A 20,018-nucleotide genomic window follows, 5' to 3' on the forward strand; every position below is an offset into this window, starting at 1 on the left:
AGAAACACTTTCACAGATGGACTCGGAAATAATGTTTAGCCAAATTTCTGGGCACCCTAGGATCCAGTGAGGTTGACAGATAAAGTTAATCATTACAGTAGGTTAGATTAAAGAGTTGCATTGAAGAACCCTGAAGAGTTTTGCAAATGCTGTGCATTCAATATATTGTGTTTTTAGGTGAAACATGGATTTAAAGAAAAGAGATTAGTGGTTGAGAGACCAGTTAAACTGTTTTCATTTTATTACAACCTGAATTCACACAGTGCTAATCAAGTTGAAAAGGAAGGAATCTGTTTAGGATACATTTTGAAGACGGAATAGACAAAATTTGGTAATAGAATATTCTTAATGGAGAAAAAGAAATCAGATGACTACTGTTTGCTGCCTAGAGATGATAATGATGTCATTAATCTGGATGCAGTAGAAGGCTGAGAGTCTGGTTTGAAGACAATAATAACTTGAATTAGAAACATGTTGCATTCAAAGTGCTTGCCAGTATTCAGCAGGAAGTTGGAAAGTTCAAGAACTGTAGAGAGAGGGGTTGGAGATGTAGATTTAAAACTTTTTAACAGAGAAGTGAGATGAGACTTGATAGAATGTTGCAAATGGTAGAAACTGAAGAGGTACAAGAAAGAAGAGTCAACCAGGAAATCTGAGAACTGCAGAGAGAGAAGCGCGAAGAAGTGCTGTGTCCTGGATGTCAGTGGAGAAGAATGTGTAGTTCAAGGGGCTGATCAGTGGCATCTCCGTTCTAGGCAGGGCCTGGAAGACGACTGAGACTGTACCATTGATTTAGTGATGAGGATTTTCCTCCTTCAGAATACTGAAAGCCTTATTTCATTGTAGAGGTGAGGACAGAAGTCATATTCCAAGGGGGATTACAGAGTATGTCATGGGGAAATGGAGCTTATGAGTCTTGACCATATTTTCAAATTTGGCAGAGATGAGAGTGAGAGAAATGGAATGGTAGCTGGTAGCTTGAAGTGTGCAGAATGAGAGCAGGGCCAGTCCCTTAATTCGAATGTATTCTGCTGGGGGGGCTACTGTGAGAGAAAAATGAGTATGACAGAGTTCTAGAGTAGATAAAAATTGGGTGAAGAACACACATTAAGGAGGATGGGTTTTAAACCTGTAGGGATATTTCTTCCTCTCATACAGGATGAGAGGATAGGATAGATGAAATCATAAGACAGCTTTTGTCAGCGAGAAAGAAGAGTGAGTCCGTATAGGTGCGAATTGGGAATTGAAGGTATTGACTATGAATGAGAGAGTTAAGTGTTAGGTTGATACTTCTACTTCCAGTTATAGCATAGAAAATAATTTGCAACCGATCTTTCTTCTGAGAACTAGAAAAGGTCACTACCACCGTCTCTTCCTCAGCAAAGGAAAAAAAAAAAACCACTGAAAGGTATTTGAAAGGTCATAAATGAATATCTAGGAGAGAATCAAAGCTTATGTTTTGGATTGTTTGCCTCCTACAGATGTTTACTAATTTTTTTGAGGGATCAACTGAAAGACTTAGAAGCTGAGAATCTGAGTAGTGCATATGATAGTCCCTTAGGGCCAGAGTGATAAGGATTAAAATTTAGGCCCTGCTCACGTGGGAAGTGTCTGTCTACAATGCGGGAGACCCGGGTTCAATCCCTGGGTCAGGAAGATCCCCTGGAGAAGGAAATGGCAATCTACTCCAGTACTATTGCCTCGAAAATCCCATGGACAGAGGAGCCTGGTTGGCTACAGTCCATGGGGTCGCAAAGAGTCGGACACGACTGAGCCACTTCACTTTCATTTTCTTTCACATGGGAATCTGCCTGCAACGCAGGGAGACCCAGGTTCAGTCCCTGAGTTGGGAAGATCCCCTGGAGAAGGGAATGGCCACCCACTCCAGTATTCTTGCCTGGAGAATCCCATGGACAGAGGAGCCTGGAGAGCTACAGTCTATGGGGTTGCAAAGAGTCAGACGTGACTGAAGTGACTTAGTACAACAGAAGATTAGATAGAGCTGGAGAGAGAATTAATGAATTGGAGAATTACTGAAATGATTGAGGGAGACAGCAAGACGTTGAGAAGGTCAAAAGTGTGTGGTTGGAGTCCCAGATGAGGGGTTGAGAGCGAATGGGACAGAAATGATACCGAAGGAGATTTATTTGCTGGAAGCTTTCTATTGGGTTGACTGAAAAGTTCGTTTGGGTTTTTCCATAACTTCAGCCAACCCTGCATAACTGTTGAAACTTACCAAGCAGTAGATTCTCAAAACCTTACTTACTAACACCAAGCAGAATAAAAGTAAGTTCATACCTTGGTTTATTGTAGTAAACCAAACTATAGATAACTAAAAAAAAAAAAAAATTCAAAAGGCACCAGAGATGAGGAGACGTAATAGAGTATATTTTCAAAGAACCAACAAGAAGACTAATGGCTAACTTCTCAACAGACGCAGTGGAAGCCAGAAGGCAATAATGACTGACAATCTAGAATTTTAAAACCTGCAGTAATGTCCTATAAAAATAAAGATGAAATACAGATAATTTAGAATTTAGTTTTTCAGTTGCACTAGCCACTCTTCAAAATGCTCGGAAGATATGTGTGGCTAGAGGCTACTATATTGGGCAGCACAAAAAATGAAAATTTCCATCATTTCAGGAAGAATAGCAGACTGCTACTAGTATTAAAAAGATCATGAGGATATTTTAACATCCATCACCACACCCACCCACCGCCCACAGAAAAAAGGAACCTTTAAGTGAGATTGACAAATGCCTAAAAAATGCAAATTAACAAAACTGATCTAAAAAGAAATTTAAAAATTGAAACTATTTAAATGTTAATTTTTTGGGGATGTATTTGTCTGCTTGTAGTATCAGGGGAAATACTGTCTCCATAAAATTAATTGGGGGAATATTTCCCTTATTTTTTAGAAGAATTGGAAAAGGATTGGTATTTTTTCTTTCACTGTGAAGGTTCCTGGACTTTTTAAATTGAAAGATTTAAAATCACCAGTTTAATTTCTTTATTTTTTATATGTCTATTTAAAATTTCTGTTTCTTAAGTCAGCTTCAGATATTTGTGTTTTTCTAGGAATATATGCATTTCACCTAAGCTGTCTCGTTGGCATAAATTTGCTCATTGAGTCCCTTATAATTGTTTTCATTTCTATAAAGTTAGTAGACCTCTCCCTTCTTTCATTCCTGTTTTGTGGTCACCCTGTGGTGGTGGAATGGACCCCTTCCCAATTAGTAGCGTGCCTGTATTGATTGCACTCCATACATCAAGAGTTTGAGAGAAAATTTACTACTTACCCAGGAGACTCCTGGGCAAAGCAGGTTGGGTATAAGCATGTCTGGCCTGGCTTGAGCCAGGTGGAAGGAGTGAGTTACGCCTTTATAGTGGTTAGGGAACTGGAGATTCAAAGGTCCATGTGCAGGCTGGACATTTATGAAATTTGAATTTCCCCCTTGTGCCAAAAAAGGTGAGGATGCAATAGATTTTCTTACCAACCTGTCCAGGATGGGTCAAAGGGGAAGAGGGAGATGAGGCTTAAGATGAGTTAGTGGTCATGCATGAAAAAAATGGAGGCTTATTCTTTATTACAAATCCTGAATTTGAGTTAGTTTTTTTTTTCATTTTTGTTTTTTCTTCAGATTGAATAATCTTTATTGATCTGTTTTTCTATGTCTACCTATTATTTCTTCCGTTAGCTCAAATATGCTCTTGAGTTCTTCAAGTGAAATTTTCATTTCAGTATTCTTTCTTTCAACTTGAAATTTACATTTAGTTCCTTTTAAAAAATACTTTTTATCTCTTTATGGATATTTTTATTTGATGAATCATTGTCATCATGCTTTCCTTTAAAGACAGCTTCTTTTAGTTCTTTGAGCATATTTATAATAGCTGCTTTGAAGTCTTTGTTGACTGAATCTAAAAATCTAGACTCAATTAGAGATAATTTTTATTGAAACTATCCCCTGCCTCAGTGTATGGATCACGCTTTCCTATTTTTTTTCCTTTTTTTGCATATCTTATAATTTTTTGTTGAAATCTGGACATTTTTGATAATATATTCTGCATTCTGATTCCTTTTCCTTCGGAGTTGGAGGTGGTTGCTCTTTTTGTTTAGTGGCTTGCATGGGCTAATTCTGTAGAGTCTGTTTTCTCCTGTAGCATGTAGCCACGCATGTGTCTGTTCAGTTCTTTCTTTCTTGTTTTTTTTAAGCATGACTGTCTGGTAGTTGCCTCTGAGTCAGCATGTCTTAGCAGTCAGTTTATGATTAGTTAGAAGTTATGTTTTAACTCCTTGCAACAATGAGGCCCCCATCCTGTATCAGTGGTCCTGGCGAGACTTGGGAAATGTATTCAAAATTGAGGCATTATGTGGCTCTGCCCTGGCTTTTGCTTTCTGTATTTGCAAGGCTCACATTCATCCAGGGATGAGCTCTCTAGGGCCCACTCATTTCCCTCCTGTATGTTTACTGTCTTTCCTGCACACAGGAGGAAAAAGTAGATTCTTAACAAGGAACCCGTTGGTTGTCTTATTGCCTGATTCTCCCTGTTAAATTTCTGGTTAGTTTACTGGTCTGGTACTTGCCCTAACTAGTACGGCAATCTCAGACTAGCTGTGATATTGGCCTTGGCCTTCCCTGTTGTTTTGCACCTTGAGTCACTATTGTTTTTGAAAATGCCCATGGACATGGAATTCTTCTTATTCTGCTCTAAACAAATTTAGTTCCCTGTGGCCGTGGGCTTGCTTGCTGCTTTAGTAGGACTTCCACATCAAGGAACTGGGAGTAGGTGTAGGATGGTGGGAGCTCCAGCCTAAACCAGCACACATTCTCACTGTTGTTACTGAGATTGAGTAGATTTTCTTGAATAAACACTTCTCAATTTGTTGTAGCCTTTGGTTAGTATCTAGACCCTTAAAATGGTTGGTTTTGATGATTTTGTCCATATTTATTGTTAGGGGTATATAATATTTGTCAGACTCTTCATTCAGCCATCCTGGGAGATTCTTCTTCCTGCCTTCTCTTTGTTTCTCTGACTCATTTTTAAACATTTATATTTTATTTAAATCTTAGTTCAGAATATGTTATGAAGTAGGGATTTATTGGCTATTAAAAAAATAATATTAAGTACTGTTTTAGCACTACTTAACTATTTTAGTGAAAGTCTCTCAGTTGTGTCCGACTCTTTGTGAGTCACATGGACTATTGCGAGTCACATGGACTATATAGTCCATGGAATTCTCCAGGCCAGAATACTGGAGTGGGTAGCCTTTTCTTCTCCAGGGGATCTTCCCAACCCAGGGATCAAACCCAGGTCTCCCGCATTGCAGGCAGATTCTTTACCAGCTGAGCCACCAGGGAAGCCCAAGAATACTGGAGTGGGTAACCTATCCCTTCTCCAGCAGATCTTCCTGACCCAGGAATTGAACTGAGGTCTCCTGCATTGCAGGCGGATTCTTTACCAGCTAAGCTACCAGGGAATGCCTTAATTATTTTATGGGTTTCCTAATTATTTGTAATGTTAATTTTCTATTTTTTAAATGTGATACTTATTATAATCCTATTTTTTTATTCCTTCAATTATATCCTTTTCATGTGTTTTTATGATCTCTCGCTTTCCATTGGCTCCATCTTAGCTTCTGAATAGGCTCAACCTTTTCTTTCTTTAAACCTCTCATGACTTTATCTCCTTGAGTTTCTTTCCTTCACTACCCAGATTCATAAATTTCTCCCATTCTTGCTACTCATAAGGCTGACTGAGACAGGGCTAAGGTAGGTGAGATACCTAGGGCATAAACATTTAAGGAGGCGCTTACTCTTGGACTCCTGCAAGTGTGAAGTTGGCACTTGTGTGGCTTTGCCTTTATAAATATTTTATGCTACATACCTTGCTTGCCTGTCCCTAGTCCTGGTCCTGCTACTCATATTTCTCTCTAGTATATATTCATTTTAACCTGGTTTTTGTCCCAGATAGTCTTCATTTATTCAGAATTTCGAGCACTTACTCTGTACTGAACATGGGGTCTCAAGCCATCACTTCTTTCGCCCAAATGCTCTTCGTTTTCACTTTCTCAAGTCTAGTGCTTTTGCTTCCTCATGCCTACTTTTTTGTACCACGCAGCACTCTTGCCTACTACTGCATGTTCATCCTCATCCCAGCCCAGCTTTTCAGAATGTGTAGCTATTTCCGTGGCAAACACCCTCTCTAGGAGCTGGTGGGCAGTTGGGCGGTGTGGCGGTGGCACGCATTCTGGTGAAGATTAGAGAGTAGCCTGTGCTATGAGTGTGCTTGTGCTTTCAGGATAGGAGCATGCGGGTCTTCTCCAGGGGTAATGGGCTTCATAGTCTTCACTGGGAAGGGAAGAGTGCTTGTTTGTCCACCTGCTGCTTAGCATCTTATATTCCCGAAATCTTTCCGTCTCCTTTCAGTACTTTGAAACCCAAAAGCAGACTGACTCTCTGCTCTGCTCAGCTGGCCTGGCTTATTCTTGCCAACAGGGTTTCCTGGTTTTTCCCATTCTTTGCTGACTTGTTTTTCGCATGGTTTCCCTGAATGACCCTGCTTTGCTTGGTGTTCTCACTGCTTGTTCATGAAAACAAAACTCATCCAGTCATTTAAGGAATGATTATTGGGCACCTATTCTATCCTAGATACAATGGGAGCCAGTGGGGTTTACAGTAATGAACCCAACCAAACATTTCATATCTTCCTGAGCTAGAGAGGAAAGTTAGGTGCATATCACACCAACGAGATATTTGCTGTGGAAAAAAAGTTTTACGAAGGCAGCTTGCCTGTGGACTTTTGAGTTGAAATCTCTGTACCTCCGTCTCACTGGACTGGCAGTACCTGCCTTGAATTTTGAACTCTTGCCTGCATCTAGACTTGATATGATGTACCCCATTTTCAATTCTAGCTCTTGTTTTTGAATTGTCTTTCTTTTGCTTGCAGCTAGCTCCAACCCCTCGCCCCACCCTAAGGCTCCCATTATTTGTTTTCATACCCAGTAGTTGGTGCAAACCCTGAACCTGTCTTCCTTTGAAAGTTATTTTTCTCATCAGACTATATTGGTTTTTTCCCCACTATATCTTTACTAGCTTCTTTGTTATGTTTTCTACTTCTTCTCTTTGCACTTCTTAATAGTTGCCCTAACCCAGATTTTGTCCTAGGCCCTCTTCTGTATCAGCTTACCCATTTTTGGCAGTCTCTTCCATTCTAGAAAACTTTGACATACTATCTTTGTGCAAATGGCTGGCTAATTTATCTAAGTGATGCTTCAGTTTTCAAGTTTTTGAGGTAGAATTGTGTAGTTCCATGTGTAGAGTATAAATAGAGGTTATGTATTGCCACGTAGAGGGATGTAATACTTCACGTCGTTTTTATCTCCCAGCCTCCTTACTTGAAATCTCACCCAACTGCCACCTCCTTGCTCTCTTTCAGATACGCGTGGTTGCCAAGTGGTGCCAAGTTGGCCTGTGTAAGGTCATGTTCACAGTCTCTTTGTTTCCGTGTCTGCAGCTGCAGCTCTAGTTCAGGCCTTCCTTTCCTCTTACCAGTCTGTTCTGGTTCTTTCCGAAGGTGCAGCTGCTGCCAGTCTCTCTTGACTCCAGATGACTCTCAGTGCTCTGCCAGGTTAATTTTTCCTGAAATACAACTTTGATCTGTTGTTCTTCTCTTCCGCTCATTCACGCTTCAGAAATTTCCCTAATGCCTTTGAAAATGGGGCTGGTTTTCTAGACCTTCCAACTTGTTTTGTTTTCCTTGCTACTGCCTCCCTTCATATAGGCTGGACTCTGTCCAAATGGAATTAACGTTGCAAGAACCTCCCTGTGTTTTTTTGTTTGCGTGTCTGTATTTCCCTCCCCCCACCCCCGCTTTTGCAGCAGCATGCATTTCTCACATTCTCAGCTCTTCCTTAAAATCTTTCCTGAAGCTCTCAGATTTCTGGACCTCAAGGTACTCTTCTTCCATCATACAGACATGTACCCATACTTAAAAAAAATAAAGTGCTTATTACTCCCCACCTGTATTACTTGTTATTTTGTTATGATTTTTAAGTCTCCTTAACTTTTGTATCCCTCCTTGTGCCTAGCATAGTGCCTTGTGGAAACAGTTGTTGGATGAAGGAGTGGGCGAGTACATTTCTGAATAAAGCCAGTGGGACAGTCTGGACTCTGGAAGGTGCCATCCCTCTGCCTTGGTACTTGTCTCAGATCATCTGTTTCTCTCCCTTCTTGGAATTTTTCGACTTTATCTCTGACTCTCGTCATGTATCACTGAGTGGTTTGTTACTCTTGGTCTCTGTTGCTTCTTTCCTGAGTTAGTATTAATTTTGACTTAAAGAAGAATGACATCATTTTGGTGAAGGATGTGTGTGGGAAATTTAGCGGAAATGGAAGCTAGTGTTCAGAATGACATCTTGATCCATTTTATTGGAAAGCAGGCTGCCCACCCAGATTTTGGAAATTTGCAAGTATAGGCTTGAAGCCTGGGCTGGTGGCCAGCAGAGAGTAGACGGAGATGTCGTGATGACATGTTCAGTATCCAGGTGGAAGGCTGGGGTTTGGGGGACTGGCTGCAGGGCCCCACATTCCAGTCTGCTGAGCCAGGCAGCTGCTTGTATTCCTTAGGAGCAGCTGCCTGAGCTTCTGGTCAGAGCACTGTTTTGAAGTGATGGCAGGTAAGAGAAGGGAAGTAGATGTCTAACTACAATACGGCATTTTTTTTTTGAAAGCTAGTGAATCATTGGGGGTTCCATGCATAGTTTTGGACATCTGGTTGTCGCAGTAAGTTAGGTTATGTTGCTGAACTCTGAGAAATTGATTTATTTGGTTTCACAGAAGAACATCATTTGTCTAAGGTTAAATTTAGTAAATATGCATCTCTTGAGCCCTAGTTTAGTACTTATTTCATGATAGCCTTTAGATTCTAGATCTGTATACCATCTTCAAAACCATATTCCCTCCTGCTCTTGTGCATTTCACTAGCTGAACAGAACCTCAGAATTCCTTAATTTTCACTCCATTGCCCTATTTGTGGAGGTTTTTAGTAGAAGTGACTGGGCCAAGCAAGCAGGCTGTGATACCCATGAGGTTGAACGCTTTGAAAAGCAGCTCAGGACAGATGGTGTGCTTGACTAACTGCCGACCAGAAACTGACGCTGGGATCCGGTGGGGGACACCGCATTGCCTGTGCCATCCAAGTCCTGAATCTCCTAGAGCACAGAGGAGGCTTCAGGTTAACTGTCCTTCAGTCACCTGTCTCTTTTTGGTTTCAGCTAGTGACACCTGAGCTGCTCAAGGCGGGAAGAATTCAGAGCAGTGGAGGCCCTGCGGGATCTGGAGAGAGGAGGTGACCTTGGAACCAGTAATGAGCCATCCTGACTACCGGCTGAACCTCCGGCCCCTGGGGACCCCCAGAGGTAGCAAATGGAAAATGGAGTTTACTCTAGCAACTGGAAATAAAACTGGAATGGAGGCACAGGGCAGGTCTTAGGACTAAAGAGGGACTATAATCCTTTTGGTGACCTCTTAAATATTCTCCTGTAGGTTATTTACTTTAGAATTGTGTGGTTTCTTATTATCTTAATATATTGTTATAATGAGTACAGCTGTTTAATTTCCTCTAGAAAAGTGATGATCTTTTAGTAATTCATGTTTTTAAAAGTTTGTGTCTATAAACAGCAAAGCATACTGAGCCCATCACTTGTGTTCTGTTCCATGTATATTGTGGTGCTGATTTAAAATTCAGGTCTCATGTGTACATTTTATTCATGTTTTCTTACCCAGTTTTCCTTTTTATGACTATCTGAAATCATTATCAGGGGATTTTATTCTTTTTTTGGTCTTTGATTTTTTTTTTTAAAAAGGTAAAATATCCCCAGTTTTAAAAATACAGAGATGTTTGAGGAAAAAGTTGATTGCTGCCTCATGTTTCTAGGTGTGTCCTCTTTGCTTGGCCCACATGGTGTTGGTGCTTCGCCAGGTGACAAAAAGTCAAAGAGCAAGACCGCACGAGGGAAGAAAAAGAGCATATTTGAAACCTACATGTCCAAGGAGGATGTTTCAGAAGGCCTGAAGAGAGGAACACTTATCCAGGTGCTTAAAATATACTAGAAGGCTCTTCCTTGAATATATGGAATCAGAAGTAATCAATTATTCATGAAACTATTTTTCTGTGCTGTGTGCATGAAAGAAACGATGCCATTACAGGCTCAGGGCTTTCTACTTCTTGGACCTCCAGAGCAACTAGAGGTGAGAAGTGTCACAAGACCATCACAGAGTGGTCTGAGACTTGAGAGGAGGGAGTCATGACTTCCTGTAAGGGTTGTCTGCTGCTGCTGCTGCTGCTAAGTCGCTTCAGTCATGTCCGACTCTATAAGACCCCAAAGACAGCAGCCCATTAGGCTCCTCTGTCCCTGGGATTCTCCAGGCAAGAACACTGGAGTGGGTTGCCGTTTCCTTTTCCAGTGCAGGAAAGTGAAAAGTGAAAGTGAAGTCGCTCAGTCATGCCCGACTCTAGGAGTGCTTTATCGGAAGGGGTATATTAGAGCCAGGCCATGGATTGGTGCAGGTAAGTGAAGAGAAGGAGCTTCTCTTGGGGACCAGTGTGAGCTCCTAAGAGAGAAGTAGGATATAGGGTCTGGCTGTAAGATACATTGTAGGTCAGTTTGCCTGGAGCACGTGGACGCTGACTACAGAGAGTAAGGTTGAAAAGGAAACAGTAAACAGCAGCAGACAGTATTTGTTGAGAGCTTTATAGTTTGCTAGATATTTTTACAAGCTAGTTCAGCAGTTTGGCTCGGCAAAGGTTGGAGTATCCACTGTGAGCCAGGAGCCGTTGTATAGGAGCATCCCACATAGGTGCTTCCGAGATGAAGGTGGGTGAGGCTGCCTTTCCGTACGTTGAGCCTGTGGCCCCGTTGTGCAGCAGACATTTTTGTGGACAGATGATTTGAAGATAAAGGGTAAGTGCTCAGATAACAGTGTGACCAGGGTGTATGGGAGAATGTTCCGGGAAACCGGGAAACTGTAGGAGGTGACCCCTGCGGTGAATAGTGCAGGATGACTGTGGTAAATGAGTGATGTGTGTGTGGGAGGGAGATAAGGAGAGGGCGTGGCACTAATGAAGACAGGACCTGTGAAACAGTATGGAGCAGGACCGCTCAGGTCTTTTCAAGTGTGAAATCTGAGGCAGGTAGTCGGTAATGAGATGAACAGGGAGGCAAGGCCACATATCCTTTGAATTAAGTCTGTTTTATGTAATTCTTAGATTAGTATACAAACATTGCCGTGTGTTACTTGGCTCACTTGAAGATGTTGACTGTGTTCCATTTTCTCTCATTCTGAGTGTCTGGCTTCTCTATTTGTATTTGGGGCTGGAGATCCAGCCAATTAACAGATACTCTCATCTTCTTGTCCTTTTTCTTTTTTTTAATCACTTTTTGTATTTACCTGTGGGTCCAGTGCATATGCTTAATATAGACTTTGAATGAAAAATTATTTTTAACAAATTAGTTCCTCTTTATGATTTCAGAGGTACCATTGGTGTTTTTTTTTTTTTTTTTTTAAAGCATCCCTTGGTTTCCTTGATAAGGCCTCTCAGGAAAGTTAAAGCTTTAGCTGGACATTTGTTCATTCATTAATCCATTTATTTGCTGTTTATTGTTCAGCGCACACACTGCACTCCGTTCCTCTGCAGGTGTCTTGGCCCTCGTCTTGTTCCATGTATGAGAACCTGTTGTGCTTTTCCCAGTCTTATCTCCTGCCCTTCTCTTCCAGGTACGCTCTGCTCCATTCACTCTGATCTTCAAAACGTCCCCAATAAAAACTCTGCTCTTTGATTCCTCTGTGACTCTGTACACGCTGTTCCTGATGCTGGGAACGCTCTCTCCCACTATCTTAAGATAATCATGCTTGACCTTACCTGAATGTTACCCCCTTTGTGAAGCTTCACTTAATTCTCCAACCAGAATTGGTCATTATCACTTCTCCTGAAGCCAACCTTTTTGTTTACCCTTTATTCTAAACTTACTATCATTTCTTGGCATTTGAGTTTCCTCAAACAGATTGTTCACTTCCCTGTGGTCAGGGTCATGTCTTATTCCCACAGACTGGCCCAATGACTGGCATTTGATCGATGCTTAATACATTTATATCGAATGAATATTTATTTACTGACTGAGTAAAGGATCAAGGTACTGTCTTGGAAGAAGAGTGAGTGGACCCTTAGTCGTTATGACATGGAAGAAAAATCGTTTATAAAATCCATAGAGATAGGCTGAGGGAAATATTCTGCAATGGTACTATTTTTGCTCCCTCATATTAGTTTTTGCTTTTGAAACAACTCTTTGCTAATATTAAAACAAAAAGCTGATCAATATAACAACTCTGGTTCCCAGGAGTTTGTAAGTGATTCCTCCTGGCCTGTGACATCATGGGACTCTGCAGCCAGAGTATCCCCCCCACAGATGAGCGCAGTTGTTCTCTGCAGATGGGAAAGGAATGGGTTCCAGATATGAGGTCACCTTGTGAAATATACAACACTGTAAATAAGGATTTCATAGGCAGAGAAACAGTCCATCTGTGCAGGCCCTGATTGGTAAGGTAAGGAGCTAGTCAAGGAAAGATATTTGAATGCTGTGGCATTCAAATCTTAATGCTACATCTTAATTAGATGTAGCATTCGTTAACTTTTGTATGCAGACTTAAGTATATTGTGACATCCTTTGTCTTTTCCCCTTCTAAAGAAAATTTTATTGAAAGACAGAGATATTTTTTAATAGGAGTGGAATAATTATTTTATTTTCAGTGCTTTCGGTGTTGTTTTGTCATGTGTGGCGAAGAGAAGTCCACAGTGACCAAAGAAATCTCTTTCCTGTGTTTGAACTGACTGGCAACAGCACATGGTCATGTACATGCAGTTTTGAAATTTTTTTTGGAAAATGAGCTTTCCTGTTGAAAAACATATGTCCTTTTTCTCTCCATAGGTACAGTACTGGGAAGTTATTATGGGAGGTATTGGGGAAAATGAGAGTCTGGGATAGAGCGGCGTGGAAGGAGTTCAGGTTTGGGGTGGTGACCAAGGTGACATGGGTATAAAGATGGTAAAATTGGTTTGTTTCATAGTCCTAGGTGGTTCTTTGGCAAAAGATGGTTCAGGCTGAGCCCCAAGAGCTGCCTGAGGCATGAAATCAAGTTTCTCCTAGGCTAAAATGTTGGTGTAAAGTTGTTATTGGACCCTGAAGGAAATCCTTGCCCAGGAAGACAGGACAGGATGTCCTGTCTCTAGGATATTCACCATTTATTAAGAGGGAAAGTCAGCTAGAGAACATTTAGATATGAGTTAAAGAGAAGAATAGTGGGTTATAGTGGACTGCCCAGTCATTTAGAAGGAACAGATGATATTCATGACATGAATACTGGTGGGGTGGGAGAACTTCAACTCTGCAGACATGAATTAATACGCTTTAACAAGTGTCTCTTGACCACCTGCTAAGTGCCAAGCATATACCAGTGAGCAAGACAGGCATTTCTCTGGGGGAGACAGGCAAAAACAACTGAAGAAATAAAGAGAAAATTACAGTCTGTGTTGTGTGCTTATAAGAAAGCAAGAATGATGAGAGAGAATAACTATGGGGTGCCACTCTACATAGCGAGATTAGGCCTCTTTGAGGAGGTGACCTGAGTTGAGATCTGAAGGGTGAGATTGCACCAGACATTTGGAGAACTAGGAAAAGAACATTATAGGCAGTGAGATAAGTTAGTAGAAGAATGGCAAGTGGTGATTGTGAAAACTGATAAACATCTTTTACTATTGTGATTATGTAACTCACTTAATACCATTGTATCATGATTGGTCAACAGAAAGAATAATAGAACTCTATATCACCAAAACTGCCATTTAAGAGAAAAACCTGTAATCATTTTAAAAAATCCAGATGCATATCAGAATTATCTTGGAAGTTTTTGAAAAATACAGATGTGCAGATATTGCTTTCTTTTCACTAGAGCTCCAGATATGTTTCTTATGAGCAGCCATGTTAAAAACAAGTGATGACCTTTTACTTTTATCAGTTTCACGTTTTCTATTTCATATTCAGTGCTCCTATTTCATTTAGTTTATGTTTTCCAATTTCTCTATCTCTTCATTTTTTTTGATCTTCTTTCTCAAGACTATCAGGTTTAATATAAAAGCTTTTGTATAGCATATACATATAAATAATATGTATACTATATATATTTTAGAAAACTTAATCAGTTTTTGCCTAACCAAAAAAATTATGACATTTCGATTGTTTGTTTGACTTAGTATGAATAGAATGCTAGATTTCTAATTAAAACAAAAAGATATGCAACAAGCAACAAAGGTTTACTGTATAGCATAGGGAATGATAGTCAATATCTTGTAATAACCTATAAAGGAAAATAATTTCAAAAATAATATATGTGCATATGTATAACTGAATCACCTTGCTGTGCACTTGAAACATTGTAAGTCAACTATACATTGTTAAAATATATATATATTAAATTAAAAAAATGAACCTATACAAGGGAACAGATTGGAAAGTGGAAACAAACCTAATCTTGAGCTGTCATTTTATACCTCACTTGAAGCCACATAACCTTGGGTTTTTTAAACACATAAATCAATAAATACCTCTGTTCTTTTTTTTTTTTTTAAAGAATGGCAAGTGGAAAAAGGCCTAGTATTTTTGAGGACTTAGAAGAAGCCCTGTTGAATATACTGAGCAAAGGGGGTTATGTTGGGAATGAATGCGAGAGTTAGGCAGCTTCCAGTCCGTGTAGGTTCTCTAGGCTGTGTTGGAGGATTGGATTTTCTTTAAAGAACTGATGAGGAGTCATGGAAGAGTAATCAGCAGGGGAAGGACATGGTCTATCTTATGCTTTTAAAACAGCTCTCTGGCAATTGTGAGATGAACAGAGTAGAAGCTGGGAGACCACGTAAAAGGCTACCACTCTAAACCAAGCAAGAAAATATGGCGATGGCAACATGGGTGGTGGCAGTGAAGTCGGAGAGAAGTGGGTGGACGTGGAGCTAGTGCTGGCATGACCTGCTGACGAGTGAATTGTGGAGGGTGAGGCAAAGGGAGTCGTAATGGATGGCTCTGCAGTGTTTGAGCTGAGCTGCTGGATGGATGATGATGCCATTCACCAAAATAGGGCAGACTGAGGTTTGGAACTGGTACTGGTTTTTTGGGAAAAGGAACAGATGGCACAAACGAGTGAAGAGGGGTCTGGTGGTGTCTGTGGCAAATGGAGAGGAAGTCTGCAGTAGTTAAGACCAAGGACTCTAGAACCAGACTGCTTGGGCTTGAATGTGGTGTGCAAGTGGGCACCTCTCAGTTCAGTTCAGTCACTCAGTCATGTCCCACTCTTTGCAACCCCATGAATTGCAGCACACCAGGCTTCCCTGTCCTTCACCAGCTCCCAGAGCTTGCTCAAACTCATGTCCATCAAGTCAGTGATGCCATCCAACCATCTCATCCTTTGTCATCCCCTTCTCCTCCTGCCTTCAATCTTTTCCAGCATCAGGGTCTTTTCCAGTGAGTCAGTTCTTAACATCAGGTGGCCAAAGTATTGGAGCTTCAGCATCAGTCCTTCCAATGTATATTCAGAGTTGATTTCCATTAGGATTGACTGGTTTGATCTCCTTGCAGTCCAAGGGACTCTCAAGAGTCTTCTCCAACACCACAGTTCAAAAGCATTAATTCTTCAGCACTCACCTTTCTTTATGGCCCAACTCTTACATCCATACATGACTACAGGAAAAAACCATAGCTTTGATTAGATGGACCTTTGTTGGCAAAGCAATGTCTCTGCTTTTCAATATGCTGTCTAGGTTGGTCATAGGTTTTCTTTCAAGGAGTAAACACCTTTTAATTTCATGGCTGCAGTGATTTAGGAGCCCTCCCCACCTCCCCGCAAAAATAAAGTCTCTCACTGTTTCAGTTGTTTCCCCATCTACTTGCCATGAAGTGATGGGACCAGATGCCAGGATCTTAGTTTTCTGAGGCACGTCTCAGTGCCTCCATTTTCTCATTTTATAAAAAGAGAGTAATGGTACCTACCTCATAGGGTTGTTTTGAAGGTTAAATTAGTTGATAGACATAAAGCCCTTAAAACTGTGCGACATGTAATAAGCCAGTATAAGTGTTATTTGCGATTGTTTTCATTGCTGTAAGAGAAGCATCTCTTATTCAACTCAGGTGGTTGCTGCCATGTGGCTGTTTTTTTCATGAAAATCTGGAAATACATATTTATGTGTGAAATTCCTCAGTTTTAAGCATTTTCAAACATCCTGTAAGCCAAATAAAACATGTTTGTGATTGCCAAGTTAGACTCATTAGCCCAGCTATATGGTATTTTTCTACAATAATGTTCAGCTCCTTGGGTGTAGGCATGGACACTCAGGCAGGTAGTTGGAGTCAACCAAGAGTGAGGTTTCTTTAGTAGTTGACCACAAGAGGAGGAGGACCCTTGGCTCAGGGTTTGCAGGGGTGATAGATAATGACAAGCCATGGCAACTCTATAGCTGAGGAAGAAACTAAACATGGTGAGGGGAAGAGAGTGAGCTAAGAGGCAGAGTATTAGTAAATCAGGGATCTGACCAGAAGGTTTGAAGATGACAGCACCAAGGAGCTGGAGCAGGAGCCAATGAATGAACTGCTAAGGATTCTGGGGATCTGGAGAGAGACTGGGCAAAAAATGGATACTCTTAAAGTTGCAGTGGGGAAGCCAGAGGGGAGAGTTTTTCTTCTCTGGTCCTTGAGCTGTATGGGATAGGAGAGAAAAGCGGCTCCCTCTGAGAGGACTTGAAGGGAAGTGTTCCATGGTTTCCATGGAGGCAGGAGGCACCAGAGCCTTAAGCAAAAACAAAGAGATGGAGGTTGTAGGAGCCACATGTCTCAGGCCTAGGAGAGGGTTTAGGGGGAAATGAGGGGTGAGGGTTTGGGGCAAATTAGGCGATGGTCATAAAAAGGTGGAAATGGAAGTCCTAGATTTACGTAGGCAGTGAGTAAGACAAGGCATCTGCTAGACATCTCTTTCAGTTTCAAGGCCATTTCTTGACATGCTTTGCTGACAGCGTCTTCTGTCAGGCTGTGGGGATGACTGAGGTCCTCTCTGGACTCTGCTAGAGATTCTTCTTTCTTAGTGTGGTCACTCACATGGCGTTATGTTCCTGAGGTGCAGTTCGTAAAGTCTGCTGCAGTCAAATTGCAAATGCTTTTCTTGAAACAGGCTTCTCTCCCTCCTTGTACACTTTTATGTATCAGGAAGTTTGGGACAGACAATCAAGCATAGAATCTTGGGACTTCCCTGGTGGTCCAGTGACTTGGACTTCGAGGTCCCAGTGCAGAGGGGCCTGGGTTCGGTCCCTGGTTGGAAACTGGATCCCATATGCCGCAACTAAAGATCCTGTGTGCCACAACTAAGACCCAGCACAACCAAATAAACAAACACTTTAAACAAAGAATAGAATCTTTTAGGTCCTTATAATATTTGTTCTTTTACATAGAGTTGAGATATTTTATAATAACTGTTAATGGAGTATATAACCTTTAAAAATTGTAAATCACTATGTTGTACACCTGTAACTTATATAATGTTGCACATCAACTATATCTCAAAAAAAAAATCACACACACACAAAATCAGGCCAAGACACAGCCCTGAGCAAACCTGTTTCTTTCGCCTGAACCCAGTCATGGCATCTCTGAGTGCTCTATACTTAAGGAACTTTCAAAGCAGAAGGTATTCTTAGCTCTATGCTTCTTCATGTACTAACCATTCACTGGGGAAAAAAAAGAAACTTGGGTCAGAAAATGAATTTTAAAAAATCAATGAGTTTACTTTTATTTATTTGGAGTGTTTATTTCCCCTCACTAGACTGTAAGCTCTGAGGGGAGAGACTCTCTTTCCATTGTGTCCTCATCACCTAGCAAAGTGCCTGGGATACTAACTGTCAGGAAATAAGGATATATTTGTTGAGTGAGTGAATAAATGTAATAAGCTTTTTCCTCCCTCCCCCAACAAGAAACAGCTGTCCTAAAAGTGAAGTTGTAATGACATTTGTAAGAAGGGATAGGCCTCTGGGGGCTTTCCCCTGCCTCACTTCCCAGTCCCCTGTGTCTTACCCTGATATAGCATGGTGGTAGAAAAGTATTTGTTCTGTTAATCACTCTTTTTAAAAATACATATATTAAAATTTGTTTCATTGATTTATTTTTGGCTGCACTGGATCTTTGCTGCTGTGTGCGGGCTTTCTTTAGTTGTAGTGCGTGGACTTCGCGTGGTTGTGGCTTCAGCCCAGACTCTACAGCGCTCAGTCTTCAGTAGTTGCAGCGCAGGCTCAGTAGTTGCAGCTCTTGGGCTCTAGAGCACTGGCTTAGTACTTGCGGCACACAGGCTTAGTTGCCCCTGGCATGTGGGATCCTCCTGAACCCGTGCTCCCTGCCTTGGCAGCAGGGACTCTTAGCCACTGGGCCACCAGAGAAGTCCCCTCTTAATCAGTCTTGCCTGCGTTTCTCTTCTGACTTATCTTCAAAGTTTGCTTCTCCATCAAGGACCAAATCGGACACCATCTCTGGAGCCTTGCTTAGTATCCCCAACTGAAAGTAAGCTGTCTCCTCACTTGCAGCTTTCTTCATGTTTTACTCTATAAATAAAGACTGAGCTTGGTTCTCATTCTCTCTTCTACATTGTTTGTCTGAGGATCTTGCATGTAATCAGAATTCAATAAATAATTATTGAATTAAGGACTGAATGAGGGTTTGTAGTAGTCTATGTGGGATTTAATAGTAGTATAAACTGTTACATGGAAATTTGTAATTTAAACATGGTGTACCAGTGAAAGAAAGAATTACTTTCTGCTTTATTTTATGCCCTCACCTATTTTTTAATTGTGTATCTTTGAGTCTTTCAATATTTTAGGGGAGAAATGTTATTTAAAACACTTTTTCAAGACTCCCTTTGAGTCTAACTTTTAGGAAAATAACTGCCTCCATCCGTGTGTTCTAGTGGCCTTCCAGTGCAGCTGTAAGTGGGGAGGGTTACAGCTTCCTGCAAGGGCCTAAAATACTGAACTGCTATTGAAGACAGCCCCCACCTGCACCTCTGAGCATAAACAGAAGCAGACCCTGATTTGGTGCTGGAATAACATGAAGTTGAAGGCAGACTGGGTGGCCTGGCTGTTGGAGCCAGGATTCCCATTTACATTAAGAGCTGGTTCTGGACCAATTTGAATTATTGACTCATTCAGCTCTGCAGAGGGGCCCAGAGTAAAAAATATACATCGAGTATCTTGAGACTCACTCTTCAACTTGGAAGTCAACCTGTATCATTTTGAAAATTGTCACAGAAACAAGCAGTTGTGGGAAGGTCCTGTAGAATTAAAAAAGGGTGTTGTATAGTGATGCCTAATCCCCAGGTAACCTTGTTCTTTACACTTGAAGACTAGCGTATAGGGGCACAGAAAACCCCAGTAGCTGCCACTTTCCCATTTCACACCAAGCTCTGTTGCTTCTCGCCTCTACCCGTTCACTGCAAGGTGCAAGTATGAGCTTTCAGTGTTTGATGGAACTCTGTAGTATAGACATCAATATAAATCATTTTATGCATTTAATGAATAGTTCTCATACATCTAACTTGTTTCCTAGATCGAACTGTTTAATTAATTTTAACTTTTTTATTGAATAATAACATATGTATGGAAAAATCTTAAGCGTATAACTAGTTAAATTTTCACAGATTTTATTTTATTTTTTTATTTTAAAGGGTGTTTTGAGAATTAATCCAAAGAAGTTTCATGAAGCCTTCATTCCTTCCCCGGTAAGTTCAATAACTTTATAATAAACCTAATGTCATGTTTAATTTTTTAGATGTGCTATGAAACTGAAATCATATATTCTAACTAAAAAAACAGAGTAGTGAAACAGAACTGAAGATGGGCAAGGATTTGTTTCAAATTTAAATAAACAAATTTTCCTTGGGTTGACA

At 40.8% G+C, this 20,018-nt stretch overlaps 1 protein-coding gene across 6 annotated transcripts in view; it reads left to right on the forward strand.

Annotated features, from left to right (window-relative positions):
• DIS3L2 (DIS3 like 3'-5' exoribonuclease 2) overlaps nt 1-20,018 on the forward strand; it is a 358,321-nt gene that overhangs the window by 45,106 nt on the left and 293,197 nt on the right. For all 6 annotated transcript variants that reach the window (XR_011254705.1, XM_069578628.1, XM_069578629.1 and 3 more), the window contains 3 exons: nt 9,275-9,418; nt 9,937-10,094; nt 19,797-19,850. Coding sequence is in view for 5 of the 6 variants with exons in the window: in XM_069578628.1 (XP_069434729.1) it covers nt 9,367-9,418; nt 9,937-10,094; nt 19,797-19,850 (264 nt within the window). In the remaining variant the exon portion in view is untranslated. The remainder of the gene's footprint in view (nt 1-9,274; nt 9,419-9,936; nt 10,095-19,796; nt 19,851-20,018) is intronic.

This window comes from Ovis canadensis, chromosome 2 (genome assembly GCF_042477335.2).
Source record: "Ovis canadensis isolate MfBH-ARS-UI-01 breed Bighorn chromosome 2, ARS-UI_OviCan_v2, whole genome shotgun sequence".
NCBI classification, from domain to species: domain Eukaryota; kingdom Metazoa; phylum Chordata; class Mammalia; order Artiodactyla; family Bovidae; genus Ovis; species Ovis canadensis.